At 38.1% G+C, this 18,135-nt stretch overlaps 1 protein-coding gene across 5 annotated transcripts in view; it reads right to left on the bottom strand.

The window, feature by feature from the left end:
• LOC103478353 (ankyrin repeat and IBR domain-containing protein 1) overlaps positions 1-18,135 on the bottom strand; it is a 43,728-nt gene that overhangs the window by 6,519 nt on the left and 19,074 nt on the right. For 4 of the 5 annotated variants that reach the window (XM_017309422.1, XM_017309421.1, XM_017309420.1 and 1 more), the window contains exons 9-17: positions 15,598-15,764; positions 14,848-14,936; positions 13,859-13,989; positions 9,015-9,149; positions 8,009-8,095; positions 7,410-7,476; positions 6,197-6,342; positions 4,903-5,081; positions 4,757-4,811 (exon numbers count right to left, since the gene is read on the bottom strand). In XM_017309422.1, the coding sequence (XP_017164911.1) occupies positions 4,757-4,811; positions 4,903-5,081; positions 6,197-6,342; positions 7,410-7,476; positions 8,009-8,095; positions 9,015-9,149; positions 13,859-13,989; positions 14,848-14,936; positions 15,598-15,764 (1,056 nt within the window). The remainder of the gene's footprint in view (positions 1-4,756; positions 4,812-4,902; positions 5,082-6,196; positions 6,343-7,409; positions 7,477-8,008; positions 8,096-9,014; positions 9,150-13,858; positions 13,990-14,847; positions 14,937-15,597; positions 15,765-18,135) is intronic. The other variant, XM_017309424.1, reaches the window with a different exon arrangement.

The raw sequence follows: 18,135 nt of genomic DNA, 5'->3' as shown, positions 1-18,135 counted from the left end.
CTCATTCATTAGCAAAAGTCACAGAGTCACATTCATATATAATCAAAAAGACTGTCAGCCAAATTCTGGCTTTTATGTTTCCGCTTGTGCTAAAAATAGCCCCACTATGAAGCGATGTGCCGGCATTGTAAGAAGCATGGAGCGGGCCCATCTGTAGCTGTGCCTGTGAGGCAGTGTCAGCCAGCTTTGATTAGTTACCACGGTGTTCCAATTAGCTGCTGCGGCAGAGAAACGGCAGCTCTTAATCAGGGGACGGAAATTTTAAAAAGCATCTGGTGAGAATATTTACTTTGTGCTATTAGAAACACAAGCCCATACTAATCTGACAACAAGGTAGCCTCCAACCCTGTTTGTTATTTAGAAGCATGAGAGAACAAGGAGAGGAGGTGAGATGACCATCTGATCTGCATGTGCACTGGTAATTTGTTCTTTTGAAGAGGCGCAACGCTTCTCTGCCTCATTAAAACTGTTCCCCTGCTTTGTGTACTTGTGCTTCAAATGGCCTTCAGATTACTTTACTAAAAATGAAAATGATCATAACAACGATCTTAAAGAGTGATGGATAATAGTCTTGTAAAATCTCGTTCTGTTGCATTTACGGTGACGGATGCTTTGTGGGAAACTGAAGCGCCGTGGCAGGCGAGTCAGAGGTGACATTGTTACATGCCAAATTGGAGGGCATTTTTCTACCCTAACATCAACCTAAGTGATCCACACTTTTCAAAACCCGGCTCTCACGGAGAGAAGATTACAGTCCCCGTGCTGTGTAGAGATGCACGGCGAGAAGGAGTAAAATGTCTGAGCCTCCTCGTGGAAACACTCTGCTGTCAGTTTTACCGCGGAGAGGCTGAGATAAAACATGAAAGACGATGTTAATATAGCAACAAAGGATTCCCCCCCCCGTTATTTCTTTGGGAGCTGTTTGATACCAGCTTTCAGCAAAATAATCTCTGGTCGTGGGTCTTATTATTGTTTTATCTACGGACAACTGCAGAGGCAGATTTTCTGTTTATCATTATCCAGGAACACAAAATTTACACACATTATTTATATTGAACTAAAACATTATTACAGTTCTAATATTAGCATTTATGTTTTGATACATAAACACGTGCAACATAATAGTGTTTTGCATCACAGTTTAACTTCAGCCACCTACTTAAAAGAACTAATTAATAAATCAGTATTTAACTACTGAGATTTATAGTCTGACGGCTGAAACAATAGGTTGCCTTATTATATGTGCTTTCTATTTCAGGAATAATCTTAAATAGGCGACTACTAAATCTAGTAGAAGTTTTGGGGAAAAAAAACACACATTGAAACTGAATCTATTTTAGAAAACAAATTATAATCATAAACTGTCTCAATTTGTTGTAAAAGGCTTACGTTGTCAAATTGTTTGCATGCTATATATTCCACTTTTATTTTTGTTATTGTTGCCCATTTGTCTCGTCTAGGTTATGATTGTGACAGAGGTCTTGATCTCAACGGGTTTTTTCTGGTTAAATTAAGGTTTAACAAAAATATAGGTCCCTGTTTAACCTCCACAGAGCCCTGTCCTCAATCCTATTAACAACACATAACCTATGATGAAATATTACTATGTTTCATAACCGAGGAAACAAACCAATTTAAGGGGACATTTTAATACAAGTCAGGGTAAATGTTTATATTTGAGCCAACATGTATGATTTTAGCTTTCAGTGGATTGGAGAAATGCACAATAATTTAAAACTAATTTTCAAAACTTCCCTAAGTTGTACATCATCAGTCCACCATGAAAAAACACTTTTGATAAATACATGGAGAACATAATTAATATAAAAATCATGTCCATATTGGCTGTATATAAACTTCTGACCAGAATGGTAGTAAAGGAGTAAATTTCTCTATCAAGTCTGAAAACAAAAATACTACGTGATCAGCACACATGAAAATTCAACATAAAAAAATCCTGGGATTTCATTTCATAGTTTAAGTAGATTTGCATAGACATGTGCATTTATGGCTTCTGTTGAGCATGCAGGAGAAATATATGGTTTTAACAAGCACCTGAGAAAAATTCTTGACATTTATTCTTTTGTCAGCTGACCTTTTTCACTGGCAGTGCAGCGGAGAGGGAAAAACTCTGAGGTATTGGTGATGGACACAGTTTAGACACAGGAGATCATTCTTTGTAAATACTGCTTCACTAAAACTGCTTTTTAGGTCATGTAATAGAACTAATCCATCATCCAAATCAATCTTTTTTTTAATATATATAAATTTAAAACTATACATAAAATAAACAACTTCCACAGGGAATGACAACCTTACATTGTACAGAAATGAAAACAAAATCTATTAATAAAAGACTACAGACAGAACAATACTTATGAGTCTGTGTGTTTACATACTGTCAATCTATAAAAAGTTCAGTAGTCTACAGCTCGAGTGAAAACCAAAATGTCCTGACCTAACTGTGTGGGTAAAGACGGTAAGACAATAATTGAAGCTGATAGTTTTATGACTCTAAGTGTTGACCACAAATATCTGTAACTAATGTGCTATTACCCAGAGACCTACACTCGGGTTTTTGCATGAGTGTAACACTTTCAATCATTGAAGAGCGCACAGGGGAACACTGTGCCATCTGGCTTGCTCCAGTGTGCAGAAAGCAATGGGGATCTTTGGACTGTCATGGTTTGTCAGTGCTGCTTCAAAGCACATGCTTTAAACTGGAATGGGAACAAGGTTTAGACGTTTGTTTTAATTTCATAAAAAGGTCTTGAGCTCCAGTAATCAACTAAATCAGCAATTTCTTAACCGTCATTAGCTGTGATTTTAATAGAGTAGTGGTACAAATACATTAAGCAAATTAAGCACCTTCCAATCAAAAATAATTTATACTAAGAAATCATAGGCATTGGAGTTAAGCATGTTGCTTTACCACTTCAAATCTAAAGTAAGAGCTTGATTACTAAAAAGCCTTAATGAGCAATATAACTTAGCTTGTGGCAGGTTAGGTCCGTTCATTTGGCATACGGAATTGCAACCATTGCCGCAAATCAGTGTGCAAAATTGCAAAGGATTAATTTGACTCAATATTTGGTGGGGTGTAATAATAAAGATGTTATTATTATATTAATATTAATATATTAATAATATATTATTAATACATTATATTAATAATATATTTGGCTTGTTGGATGGACCGCAACTGTCTTCAACACTCACAATGGACATAGTTCATGAAGAGTGCTGGGCTAAGTGTGTTAAGTCAGTACTGTCCCACCCCTGACATTTTTAATTGAAGAATATTTTTCATTCACAAAGAAGTTTCTCACAGGAAACAAAATCTGCATCTCGAGAGATAAAACAATGTAAAAATGAACAGCAGTTTTGAATGAAAAAAAAAATGGTTTATACCCTTTTTAAATAACGTGTGTAAATCTTTTGGCATTGTAGCAACCAAATCATTCTAATAGATTAGCCAGCTTTCTGCCTGGTTACATAAGTCCTTTTTTGGGGGGGAGGGGGGACTTATTTGCTACAGACAGAGCTTCCAAGAACTACAGAAAGCACAGCCACTCTGAAAGTGACCTCTGAGCAAGCAGCTGAAGATAACCTGAACAACCCAGTAGCTGATAAGAAAAACAAGCTACCAAAGTGTTTGAGACATGAAACTGATCAGTTTAGAAGAGGCCTCCTCTTAAGATGAAATTGCCAGCAAACAAACACAGACCTAACACTTCAGTCGGTTCCAAAACACCATTCACCTGCCTTTCTTGCTATCAAGAAGACACTAAGGTTTGGAAAACCACAACACAATGCCAACTATCATTACCGAGGACAATTTCAAATAAATGTGAACATGTTAAAAAGATGGGCACGTCCCACCGGGAGGAGGCCTCGGGGAAGACCCAGGACACACTGGAGGGACTATGTCTCTCGGCTGGCCTGGGAACCCCTTGGGGTTCCCCYGGAGGAGCTGGAAGAAGTGGCTGGGGAGAGGGAAGTCTGGGCCTCCCTTCTGGAGCTGCTGCCCCCGCGACCCAACCCCGGATAAGCGGAAATAAATGGATGGATGGATGTTAAAAAGATGTGATCAAGCTTTGAATGACAAAAAAATAAAATACCTGAACTGGGAAAAAATGTGTACTACACTTATTAAACCTTGTTACTTCATGCCCTTTCATTAGGGTCAAAGTAATCAATTTGCAGATCAGCCATTGACCTTTTCACATTACAACTCGAGTCGAAATGAAATATTGGCTAATATTTGCATCTTCGGCTAGAAGTTTTTACGGTCAAGCAACCAATAAAATTTACATTTTGTTGATTTGATTTGACGGTTTCCATAAAGTATGTTCAGCCATTTTCAAAGCAATAATGAATATGTTTAGACCAAAACATCACGTAAATATCTAAATTGATGGAAAAAAAAAATGCTTACTCAAAATACAATGCATCAAACCAAGATGCATCACTTTTATCAATGGTGATTACTGATTGATAAAAGTGGCAGCTGATTCCTTGTCACAACTTTTCCTGTGCTGTACTTTTTGTTTTGTCTTGACATACATGACTTTGTTACAAGTGTTAAGATGTACTGAAATAATTAGAAGTCACTTCAAAAGGACAAAAGGACAGTTCTATGGTAAATTTCAATGATATGAATCAGTGAAATACATATTATTTGGCAGAATTTTTTGTATATTAAAATGAGTATATTCTTGAGCAGAGTAGGAATTTTAAACAAACACTCATTTACCTCAGGTGATGCAAAGCCTAAATATTCCCAGTCCCATGTTCCACCTGCAAAACTGTTGGGAAAAATACAGAAAATGATATTAATAAAATAATTATGCAGAACATCATAAAAATACATATAAATCATTTAGCCTTTCTGTATTCTACCTGCGTCTGGGGGCTTCAGGAGAGTCATTTGGGGCCACTCCTCTTGCCACTGAGGCCAAAAACTCTTGTCTTTTCTGCTGTACAAGACATGCAGCACGGATGATCTTGTGACGTGGAGTTCGCAGGTAGGGCCTGTTGACCTTCTGAGCCAAGTCCTCAGTCACCATTTCCAAGTCGGTCTAAGACCAAAAAGATGGTGAGCTGGCTGAAAGACGGCTCCCCGGGAAAGTTAAATAAGTGTTTTTAGGAAATATACACAGACAAAGTTTAAAGTTCAATATATCTATGCGTCCCACGGTTACTCCAACAACACTCTGGTAAACGTGTTTTTGCTAAGCATAAAAAACTAAAACTGAAAATGTTTCAGTACCAGCAAGGTACTCAAAAATTAATTCAGAGCCAGCAGAGAAATGTAGGAAGCTAATTAAAACGTAAAACTTTATACTGTATTTATGTGTCTCTGACATTGAAAAATGTCTCCAACTGATTCAGGTTGCAAGAGAGCAAGACCTTCCCCAGATTTGAATAAGGCTGGAGAACAATGAAGATTCTCTGTTTTGTTTTTATGACTAACATCTGTGCCATGAAACATGTTGGATTTGAAAAGGTTAGCAGTGTTTTGGAAAAGTCAAGAGTGAAGGTGGAAATCAACATTTTTTTAGAATAAACACAGAGACTTCAGTTTTGCTAACACTTGCTGAATTAAGATGCAAAAGTTTAAAATGTTATATTTGTAATAATTTTGTATTTATTTTTTTAAACATTAAAATCCTGTTTTCAGAACCACTGATTCTGATTTTTAAAAATAACTAAGAAAACAAGAGAATAGCTAGAACAAGGGTTTTGAAGTTGTTGTAGCAGCTTCAAAACTTCCAAAGGAAAAAAAAAATACTGTCACATTTAAGTTGGTATTTTAATTTATTAATCTTAGCACTATTGCAAACTAACTAGTTTGTCAGGAGTTTCACTACTTAACCTTGTTCCCTGCCATTACTCTATTCCAATGCTACATTTGACACATCAGATACTGGCGGTCTAGAAATATTCTTCTGCCGACCATTTAATCAGACATTTGTAGTACAAATAGTCAAATTGCAAAACTTTAGAAAAGCCCATTCTGTGTCGGTACTGGTATTCATACATCCAATAACAAAAAGATGAGATGTGCTGGTTTAACGGTGGTATGTGGGGAAGATCATGAGCTATAAATCTTTAGCCCCTCATCTGTATTGGCCCATGTAAGACAGACTTGCTGTGGAAGTTGGTATTTCTTTTCAATAAGATGCTCTGAAACCTGCATAAGCTCGTAGATCTCCTTCTTTGTGCTTTTGGGCTCTAGAAAGAACCCATAAGGATAAGAGCACTTTAGGATGCGGCGGGTCTTCAGCAGCTCTAGGACCGCATCTTCGATGAACGTAGTATCAGGGGGGCCTCCTTCCCCTAAGCAAGACAAGTAGGGAGAGTCAGAAAACACAATTTAGCACGGCCTTTTAACCCCACCTACATTATTTCACCTTAGTTTGAGAAATCCGAGAAACAAAGCACCTATACAAAATCAATTCCAGGTTTTGTTCTTTTAAGTTACAGATGTGGTGTCAAGAGGTGCACTGCCCTTTATGTGTTATGAATTTCAATTCTCTTGCATTACGCTGACACTAATTGTCTAATTTGAATGCATTTCTTTCCCAAGAGGGCTCCGTAAGGAAAAAACTCTACATTTTATATGACAAAAACAAAGAAAAATGCAAGGAGGCACAATCTTTTATTGGAGTTCAGAATTCAAACCTTTATCCATATCTGGGGGGTGACTCTGAGGACGACATTATTTCATGCATCAGATTATAATAAAACTAAACTGCTTTGTATTAGAACAAAACCCACCTTTGCTAAACAGAAGCACTTTTATTGAGATTTGAGTTAAAATGTGTCTTGATTTCTAGAAACTGTGCTCAACTTATATTCTACATCTGAAATAAAAATGTTTGTCTTAGTTAATTGAGCAAATGTCACGGCTGTGTGGTAAAGTTTGACGCATTCAGTGGTGCTTACAGGGAATTTGGGTGCAATTATCTGCAAAGTAAATATAAGCAAACAGTGAAATAGTGGTAATAACCATCAGTCATTGCATCATTGGAATCTTCTTAATATGCAGCAGATGATATTTTGAGCTTTTCCTATTAACACATAGCATTGTGCAGTAAATCAGCAGGAAATGCTTCTGGCTACTTATGTTGTGTTCCATTAAGCTCTAGAGCTGGAATTTGGAAAATGGCAAAGTCCAAGTTAAAAAAATCATAAATTTATAAATTTCAGCTCTGTACTTTCAAACCTGTGCAGAAGCCCAGTACAGCCTGCTAAATACTACAAATGTACCTAATTAAGTGACTTCTCTAGGTATTTTTACTCTCATGTCCCAGCTTACAAATGTTTAATACCAAAGATGGCAACAAATTTGCAGATAAACGTGTAATAAATATTTACACTGTCATGGCAGACTGAACACTCACTTCCACTGAGGGCTCGACTGAGCTGTTCCATCTTCTCTTTGGCCGTTTTTAACAGGCGCTGTTCGAGCTACGAGGAAGACACAAGGTTGCATTGTTGCGTTAAACAGCATTGGGAACTTTGCCTCACCAAACAATGGACAGAGATGAAGTTAAACAGAGCAGTGCAAAGAGATGGCTTCTGTAATAAGATTGATTTATAGACTTGATACGCCAATCAACCATGAAAATATAAACCAGCCACTGTTTCCTGAAATGTTCCTTCGTCTTTATGCTTTTAGGACAATAAAGGAAAGCTTCTACTGAAACATTTATTACAATGACCTGTGTACACTGATTGTTGACATGTTGTCAGATGTCAAATACAAAGGTTGCAGTTGGAAAAAAAAAAAAAAAGAGAACAGTTAATTACTTCAGCTGTTACTTAATATAATTGCACATTATAACATTGCAGCTGGATTATACAAAAAGGTTCAACCTTTGTAGATTAGGACTTAAGAATGAATGCCTGTCTGAGAGATAAGTTTCCCCCCAAGGTTTCTTGGCCTGCACGCCTGTCAGTATAATATGCAAATGAAACAAAAGAGGGAGGCAAAGTTTACCTGATAGCTGTGCTCATGGTTCTTGAAGCGTGTGTAGTAGTGCATAAAACGATCAAGTTCCTGAAAGCTCTTGTGCTTCTTCTCTGCCTGCAAAGCCGTGACGAGACAGTCACAGTCAATAAACTCCTGAACATGTTGTTCTCCCTAACAGACAAAGTGTTAATACCCTGCATCCGAGGAGTCAAAGGAAGCCGTGCCAAAGTTGAAATCTGTACTGATGATTGGGAGGAATGCAAACTGAGACTAAGAATGAGCTTCTTTTCACCTGTGAGCAGGAGACTTTGTGACGGGAAACGTGTTTAATTTGTGTTTTCAATGACTTTACGCTCACACTATTAAGTAAAAAAGAAGAAGCACTCCTTTAAGTTTTTGATGAGGTATTGGATGATTAAATCAACAGGTTTTTTCTCCCAACAAAAGCTGCCCTTGACTACCCCTTAATGAATAAAATATGAGGTTCATGTGGTTTACTACATATTTGTTTCTGTTTCATAAATAAGAGGATTAAGAAAAACCCTGCCAGTGCATTACAATTACCTTATTGTCAATATAATTCAACAAAAACACTGCCTTTGCTGGCATAGTTTATTGAGTGCTTGGGCAAAATGTATGAACATCAATTGCACATATATTTGCCTTCTCATAATCCCCTTTCTAGTTCTTTTTACCATAACAGTGCAAGCAGTACCTTCTCTCCATTTTTTCATAAGAATCAAATTAAATACTGAGTTGTTCTACAGTTAATGCTTTCATGAGAAAAAAAACAAACAAAAAAAACCTAATAAACAGAGAAGAAGCTTGGCTGCCTGCGAAATATTTATTTTACATCATCGCAACAGGGGGCTACTCAAATAACAGCTGCCGTCACGCAACCGTGTCTGCTCCCTGTTGTCACACATGGCTGTGAAATCTTATTTAAGACAGTACATCTTACTGGGATGGAATCACTGCAAATAACGTACAACTCTTATATAACAGAATCCAATTCCAGTGTGGCTGCATGTACCTCCTCTGTCATTTCCTTCGACTGTTCCACCACCTGCTGGATGACTTCGTAACGGGTGCAGCGGTAGTAGCCGCCGGTTGACGAGCTGTGCTTCTTCCACTCCTCCAGGCAGATCCAGCAGAAGTCGTACTTACACTGGCGGAGCAGAAAAGCAATGTCTCGTTTACAGCATCTGCTGCAGTCAGATGCTACTCCTGAGACTCGAGAGCAAAGTAATAATATTCACTTGCCCTACCCTGTGGTAAATTAGAAACTGAGATACAGATAATTGATTTAACTATTGATTTTTTTTCCCACCACTTTAAAACCTTGAAAATGAATTGAATTACAATCAGTTACAAAAGATAAGCTAATGGAAGAGTTTAAGTTGGAAAGTAAAATTATTTACTTGAACTAAGCTTCTCATTTATGTCTTAAAAACAGAGGATAAAGGAAACTCTATGTTTTGCATCATAACAGCAACTCTTAGGATGTCACAGTTCCTTGCAGTCTGCTGCCACCAGAAGGCACACCGACAACGTTAGCAACCAGTCCCATCGGCATTGCTGAATAACAAACGCATCAAGTGCTTGGATCTGCAGCGCGTTTGCATCTAAGTAATTTCTCTCCATGTCACAAGTGCTTCTATGGGTGACAAGCTAGCCGACACAAAGGGCTGACATCTGTGTTGTCCTGGTAACACTACACTTACATGACACTTCAGAAAAACCAATGCGAAAGCTAAGAAGCGGGGGGGAGCGGAAGGCGAAGGGGAGGGAAGTAAATGGAAGTACAGACACAAAAAAAAGAGGGTGTAAAATGGACAGACAAAAGGGGAGGAAAAAAAATGCAACAAAAGAACAGAAGGAAGAAGATGGCAGTTCCTTGGCAACACTATCTCCCATGTTTCCCAGCAGTGAGGTTAAAACCATTTTTTACGAGGTAATAACAGGTCAAGAGGCTCAGCCTCACATGGCCTTTCAGCTCGCGAAGGCAGCTCCATTTCACCAAAGTGAATCGCAAGTCTCTAGTCAGCCCCTTTAACCAGTGGAGGAAGCAACAGGACTGTCACATAGTAAAATAAGCAACATCCCGCCAGTATGACTGCAGTGTGCTTCTTTTTGGGAAACGTGCAACAGTGATAGCAGGAATTGTAGTTTGGACTCATCAGATAACATGCAGTCACAATTTCCCTTCATAAATCTAAACTTGAAACAAAAAAACCTTAAAAAGTTAAGACAAAAAACAAATCTTTAGATTTTCACCCTTTGTGCAATTTTCACAAGCTGTGTAAAGTACAAATGAAATCTAACACTTGGTTGAAGGCCATTCTTGTTACACAAATTAATTTGCAAAAGTAAGGGAAAAAAATTTATCTGTAAAAAAAAAAAAAAAAAAAAAAAAAACAGGAAAATACACAGAATCTGGCTTACAGAGGGCCCGGAGAAATCCATCTAATTTTTAAACAGCTTTTATCTTTTAAACCTATGTTACAAAGTGAACACACTCCATCTCCTAAAAACTATAAAGTCATCTTTTAAAATAAAGACTCTTCAAATAAGAATCTAAAACCCTTATGTTCTAACACTTTAAATAAAGCACATATCTGTAGCAGTATTGTTATTTGGCTTGCTACATTAGTTGGCTTACTCCGTTTTCTCTGGAGTTTGCTTCTTTTAGGGAAACGGCAACAGTCTTCAGTCAGAGCTCTCTACAGATTTGTTGTAAGACTGACTGCAACCAGGGATCCTTTCTGCCCACAGAATCACCATCTATGATGACTTGTTGAAGAAACTTGGAATATTTAAGTAACAACATTATTTATCCCAAAGGGAAATTAAAAGCATTTCTGAACTGAATTATAGTCTTTATAATCACATATTTTACTTTTTACCATGCTGTCATGTTGTATTTTGGCTGAAGGATTTGAACATTTTGGTGAAGCTGATCCCAAAGCCTTTTTAAAAGGTGGAGGTCAGATGACTAACAGAACACGGTCCTCCTTCTAAAGGGCTTGTTGTGCAGCAGAGTTTGGACAGAGTTCACCGTCCTTCAGCCTGACAACACTGAAACCTTTCAGATAAGTTCCTGAAGGTAAAACACAGCACAACTTGACAGAGTAATAAACGTGTTGATTGAATATGCCTTGAAATGTGATTAAAAGCATCATCGGCTGGAACTGCATCAAAAACATCCCCAAACCATCATTTATCTTCAGCTAGATGTGTTGCCTTAGCAATAAGAATTTTTTTTTGATCACCTGTCTGACAAACACTTTTCACCAGTTCTTCAGCCTTGACTACGTAGCAGACTATCGTTAGTCATTGCCAGAATGGATGGTCCTTCACTAGCCTCTTCCTGTTATTTGTGTAATTGGTTTCTTCCAAGAAGGATTTTCTGTGTAAACATGTAAACCTGAAGTCCTCTTCAGGCTGTTGATTCACAGTCAGCAGGTCGCCGTTTGTTATTAAGTTGAGCTGTGAGATGGGAAAGGTTAATAATTCACGTTGCTAGTTTTATTGTTTGTGTCTCCAAACTAGACGAGCCAGAATGGCACTAAGCAGAAGCTGAGCTGCATACAGATAAGACGTGTATAAATGAAGAAAAAAAAAAAAGTATGAATCACTGACTCCTTCAGATACTGCAACATTGCAGAATTATTACTTGACTTCTCAAGAGGATCAAAGGAAATGTAGTATTCCCACATCTTGCCCCTCTGGAACATCTCAACAGTTTCAGGGATGGAGTCTGTGTGTGCGAAAATGGATCAAGAGACTTCAAAAGATGTTCGACACTTCAGAATCATGACAGTGTGTTCAGCAGAGTCAAAAGTATTTATTTTGAAACTCCAAAGCTCATTTTTATGTAAGGTTTTGTTACAGCCTTTTTTTTGACACTTCCAAATGTTAAAAAAGATAAATAATTTGCTCCGTAAGATTAAATAAACCTTCTCATGTCTTGAGAAGGTTGGAAATAATCGTATAATTGAAAAACAGCAAAAACTCAGAAAAATTTACCTGGATGGTTTAAATAAAACATCAAAGCAAAAAATTAATGTATTGGTATCGAACAACAATCCACTTAAGAGCTTAAAGGGAGCCTAAATTTGCAAAAATAGGAAGAAGTGTGTCAACATATGAGGTGTCAAATTGATTTAGTGGTAGCTTATGAATTATCTATTCAGACCAAGTTGTATTCTGAATCTAATCGCAAGATTTTGGAGATTTACATTGGCTCATTATCTTCTTCATGAGGCTTAGTCATTTATGATGTTCTTTTTTCAGTTTGAGTTGATAAAATACACAATTCTGCAAAATCCTGCAATGACTATATCAGATCTTCTTCCTTCTCCATCTCATCTGCATTTCCTACACTGTGTGACCTTTAGCATTTTGAACAATGTCATTTCTATTTGGTGTGAGCGTCTACTACCGTGAAACGCCAACTGGTTAAATGTTACATTAGCCTTCAAAATGCAAGTTCATAACAGTTGGTACATATTAGGCGACATATCACAAATGCACTCCAGTCATTTGCAATATGAATATTGGACCTACTTATAGTCAAGATGACATATTTGCAATTTACGGCACAACCTTACATCAATGAATTTTAAAAACAGGAATTAAATGCACATAATGATACCTAAAAGCTCAAATATTTACATACAAGCCCTTTAATATTCGGTTAAATGTCTCTAATCCAGTTGTACTCCAGGAGGTAGATGTTAATCAGCTTTTACCTGCTATATCCAGTTATATTCAAGTTTTGATTAAGTTTGGATCTTTATTAGGTTGGAAAGTATCAAATTGCTTTCAAATTTTCTCAAGCAGTCATGCTAAGATGAAATTATGAATAATTTATGTTTGATCCATTAATTGTGGCCATGTATAAATAACAAAACACAGTATGAAGAACTTCTTAGATACCGTATTTTTCGCATTATAAGGCGCACTGGATCATAAGGCGCACCTTCAATGAATGGCCTAGTTTAAAACTTTTTTCATATATAAGGCGCACCGCATTATAAGGCGCATAGAATAGACGCTGCAGTGAGGGTTGCCGCCCATCCCGTATTGAACCTATACGGGACGCGATTTGTTACACATCCAAATATGGATGTGTAATAATAAAGTGGTCCCAGAGTACTTTATATAGTAGGCTGCCCCAGTCATTGTTTCACTCACGGTGTTGGTGTTGCGATATTGTACACATTTGAACAACTGCTTTCTGGACAACACAGACCAACCGACACGCTGCCGCCGCAGTCTCCGTCTCTCTTCCCCCGATACCCCAGGCTTTAAATGTATAGGAGCTGGTCCCTTGGTAGCCCTAGTCAAAGCACCCCGGATGAATATCTAAAGCCACTTTGTTGACTTAAAGAATGTCAACAAAACAGTCCAACTCGGGTCAGCGAGGAGAGCCTTCCGCAACTGGGCCGGGACGTGGCCGGAAGATGGTGACCCTTCTCCGTTCACGCACAGCATGTTTGTGGAGAATGTGGTGCTAAATGACCTGCAGACGACCTAATTATCAGGTCGGCAAGTAGATAGGTCAGTCAAACTTTATTAACAAACCAGCGTTCTGACAACTGTCCCAGCATGCACCGCGCGCTTCTTCTTCTACAGGCGAAAATGAAGTCGGCGGCTGCTTACCGTAGTTGCTACACCTGTTGTGGCTCAATATTGGTCCAAATATAAGGCGCACAGTCACTTTTGAGGAAATTGAAGGTTTTTAGGTTCGCCTTATAGTGCGGAGAATACTATACTTGTAAAACTCAAAAGGAAAACAGGACTCATGTTCAGTAGATGCTGTTTTATGTCACATTGGTAAGAAGTTTGTGGAAACCAACTTTTGTAGCGTACCTTAGCACACTGCATGTGATTGCAGCCCTCGTTTTTCTGTATTGGAGACTTGCAGGTGGGGCAGGGTTTAGAATTGGAGAGCAACCATAAGCAATTCGCTGCATCCTCATAAGCTTCACTTACGCCAGCCACTGCAACAGGAGTAGGGGAGAGGAGGAGTAAACACAACAAATAAAAACGTAATGAGATCAAATAAGAATGACTATTACACCAGCATCAATACAAACTACTACGCTGAATGGGAACTTGCCCTGCCTGAGCAATGTGTGCTGCTCAGGTATTTCACAGACATCTCCCAGGACACCAATGCACCCACTCTCAACACGTACACACATTTGAACAGTGTAATTGGCCATTAACAAAGCATCTCTGATCTGTCATTTGAAATGCCAGCATGAAAGAGAATCAGGGGAAATCGAACAGGAGATGGCACCAAAACAAAATAATTGCCATTATTTTTCTCCCGTCACATCAACAAAACTGGCACTCAGGAGCAACTTGGGTCATCTTAAATCATCTGTTACATTGCTTACAGTCCAATTACTGCTCTTGGACATTGCACCAATTTCCCAATACAAGGGTTAATCTTTTTAATTTATAATTTGTCACGAAAATGGTGCAATTTAATTTGTTTACCAAATTGCTTGTAATTACTATGAAGAAGTACCAGGCAATTTATTCCCAAATCTATCACTATTCCGCAGACAAATAAACGATCTAAGCGATAACACACCAACTATTCTGTAATAATAATGTACTACCCAGTAATCTAATAGGTTTCCCAGAACAGAAATTAATTGGGAAAAGCTAAAAAAACATATTAATAGACTACACACACTCTAGTTCTTGTGTACAACCATTTCAAATTTAGTAAGAGAACAAATAACCCACATGTGACTTTGTCAGAATTGTGTATGAGCTGTTAAAACTGAAACAACGCAACACGCCTGGAAACTAATGGAAGTACAAAAACAGCTATAAATACTCACATTCTTCAGGTTTCATTTCAGTGACCTTCTGAAGCCACAGCTTCCATGTGTCACAGTCACAGGGTTCATGTGCCTCTCCTCGACACTCCCTAATAAAGTACATATAAATATAAAGTAGGAAGAGCACGGTTTACTTTCTGAATAAACATGAATAAAATCTAAAATAAGGCACTCAAACAAGAAAGGTCTTTAAAAAAAGTTATTCCGCAAAAGCCTTGGTTCACCTTCAGACGGCTAAATCTGCATTTCATCTCTACACTCTCCTTGTTATGGAAATGGCTAAAGCTGAACCCATGTTAGATCCGTTTCCCCCAACAAATGCTGTGTCAATTAAACTCCTGAGGGTACCCACCAGCCACTTTCAAGAACGCTATAATGAAGCGAGGTGCACTAAGCTATTATCATTATAAGTAGGTAGGATTAATCATGGTGGGCTAGAGGTTAGATCAGTGGGCAAGAAGGTAAATGCAAGGGCAGTGATGAATATGAAAAACAGAACAGACTCCAAACTTTCAAAAAGAATTAGCAATTAATGAGCTTATCTTAAGGTTTTCTTCAGTTCACAGAGAGCCATCTTCTCAACAAGAGAAAAACAATGTAAAACAAGCGCTCTTAAAACAGAAAACAAACTTTCCTTTCACCAGTATTATATCTCAGCTAATTTTGAAAAGCCAAAACAGTCAAATAAACTAAAGTCTGCCAATTTTATGAGCAGCATAAACCTAAAGCAGCACTGTTCATCTTACTGACCAGCAGAAGAGGTGGCCCTTGCCGCAGTCTACTGCCGGGGCCCGAAGCAGGGGAAAGCTTAGAGGGTCTGCATTGGAGGTTCCAGGGGCCTGAGCGTTTAGTCGTACTGCTCTCTCACATCCTGCAACAGGACACCAGTGTATCGCTGGATTGTTTTCCACAAACGCCTTCAAAAAGGGAGAAAAAAAAGATTTAAATTAGTCAGCAGTTCAACAAAACATTGGTGGTTTAGCTGATGGGGTTAGTGAGAATGAAACGACTGTACAAGCTTACAGATTAAAACAGACTCTGAAATGCTGCCATATTTCGGGAGCTCAAAGTCCTAATCTTGGCCTATGAATGACTATCACTAATGAAGAAATTTCTCATCTATTCTGTGTTGTATAGAAGATCTTAGCCGTTTTTAATTAAGGACAGACAGGTATTGATTCAAATACACATGTTGACAGGTGAGGACAGAGTTATTATTGTTGATTTGTGAGAGCTACTTCTTAAGAAATATATATATATATATATATATATATATATATACACAATTACCAATAGTAGGTGTCCAATTAGTTTAAACAATTTTCCTAATGTGGGAACAGCCAGCATGTGACAAATCAAGAATTCACAGAAGAAATCTTGCTAGTAGCTGGAGACGATTCTCTGTTGAGTTTTAACAAACATAACAAAAAGGGGACAAGAAAATAACTGCATGTTGCAGCCCCTGGCCTCTTGAGGCTGTGCAGGCTCCTTTTTGTAATGCAGGTTCTGCTGGGAGCACACCTTCCTGATTGGCTGCCTGAGGGCTGCAGGAGAACAGCTACTTCATTGGACCAGCAGAGGATTGTCAAGCCAATCAGACGTTGATGAGGCTCACCTGCACCATATAAAAGGCTCCAGGGGGGGCGGCAAGTAGGAAGAGGTTTTGTTAAGCTGTCCCCCACCTTTGATATTTGTAACTGCTGTGGGCAGTTTTGAAACATTTTGTTCTTGTTTGTTCGGCTAAAGCAGTTTGACTTTGTCGTAGTTTGCTTCTCAAGCCAGAAGCTTAACATTCTTGAATTTGTTAGTCCTTTTGTTTTAATTGGGTTAAACTGTATTGTGTTTTGGTTTTGTGAAACCATCTTTTTTTGTGATAAATCATTTTACATTCCACTTGTTGTCTCTGGACACATCTTTATGTTACACCCCCTGACCCCTTAGACCTCGGGGAGCGGCGGAGTCGTAACACAGCAGTACCTAAAGTGGAGTTGCTGAGATCATCAGGGTCAGGTGTGTTACTTCGGACACTGGACATGTCCCCTCGTCTTCGCTGCCGATGTCTCCTTCTGTACTGGAACTCTGCATATTCCTTTAAGCAAAACCAGGAAATGCCATTAACATTAGAACTAACCCCAGTAGCGTTTGTCGTTAATAACCAAAAACAATCTGTAAAACTGGCCACCTTGACTCATATGTTGAGTTTGATTGGCTTTACACGTGCCAGCCCTGTTCTCAAAGTGAGAAAAATACTCGAGTCCTTTCGTTCTCCAGAACAAGCCTGGAGTTACTGGATTCAGAACAAAAGTAGTGGAACAAAAATGTTTGGGAAGTTCTACTTGTGCAAAACCAACTCATCTCAGCATAACACCTCTATGATTTTTTGACTGATTTCCAACTAGTGTTATTTTACAACTTGAAAAACATATTGAACACATCTCCAGATGGTCGATGGTTTGCATATAGCATACATGCACTGTAGGCACTTCTCTCTTTCTCAGAAACAAGAAGCAGCAGCAGCCGAACCGGAGGTTTATGGTTTGATATATGAAACGGTCATAAACTGAACATCCAACCTTACAATTCATGTACCATTTCTTTGACATTTGCTACAGATTCATTTCTAATGGGCAGAAAGTAATGTAGCACCCTACGTTCAATTAGCCAAAAAGCCATCTTCTAATACAGTATTTCTCTTTATTACAGAGAGAGAGACTGTGCTGCCTATCATTATAGAAAGAAAATACAGTGCAAAGTGATACTAATTAAATGTACCACTCACTGGAGCATAAATGTTGCAGAATCAATTAAGCAAATCTCTTAATGCGAATGCACGATTTTTAATTGTGAGATAATCTATAAACATTTAACTGAGGAGTAATAATTGAACAATGCTAATACAAGGATAAAAGGACTGCGAGCCAATAATGGTGTAAACGAATTACAGGTCTTTTATAAGAGTGATGCACCTAATTTATTAGATGAAAACTTAAAAAATAAAATAAAATGTATAACCCAGAACATCAAAGGATTTCCCATAAATATTACTGGGTGATTCAATAGCCAACAACACTTCTGATCATTAAGTATATGTGTGTGTTCAACAAAGTAATGAAAAAATAATGTTGATTTTCCTTCACAGTAAACTCAAGTTGACGTCAGTTTGGAGTTGAAGCTCCGAGTTTTGGAGCTGCTACATGGCCGAACGCTAAATAAATAAAAATTCCAATACATCTGCTATAACCCTCCCATAACTAGTTAGTGTTCTCATGAATAAGTTATACGTGCTGC

Source organism: Poecilia reticulata, linkage group LG16, assembly GCF_000633615.1.
Source record: "Poecilia reticulata strain Guanapo linkage group LG16, Guppy_female_1.0+MT, whole genome shotgun sequence".
Taxonomy (NCBI): Eukaryota; Metazoa; Chordata; class Actinopteri; order Cyprinodontiformes; family Poeciliidae; genus Poecilia; species Poecilia reticulata.
This window is presented reverse-complemented; position numbering and strand designations above follow the sequence as displayed.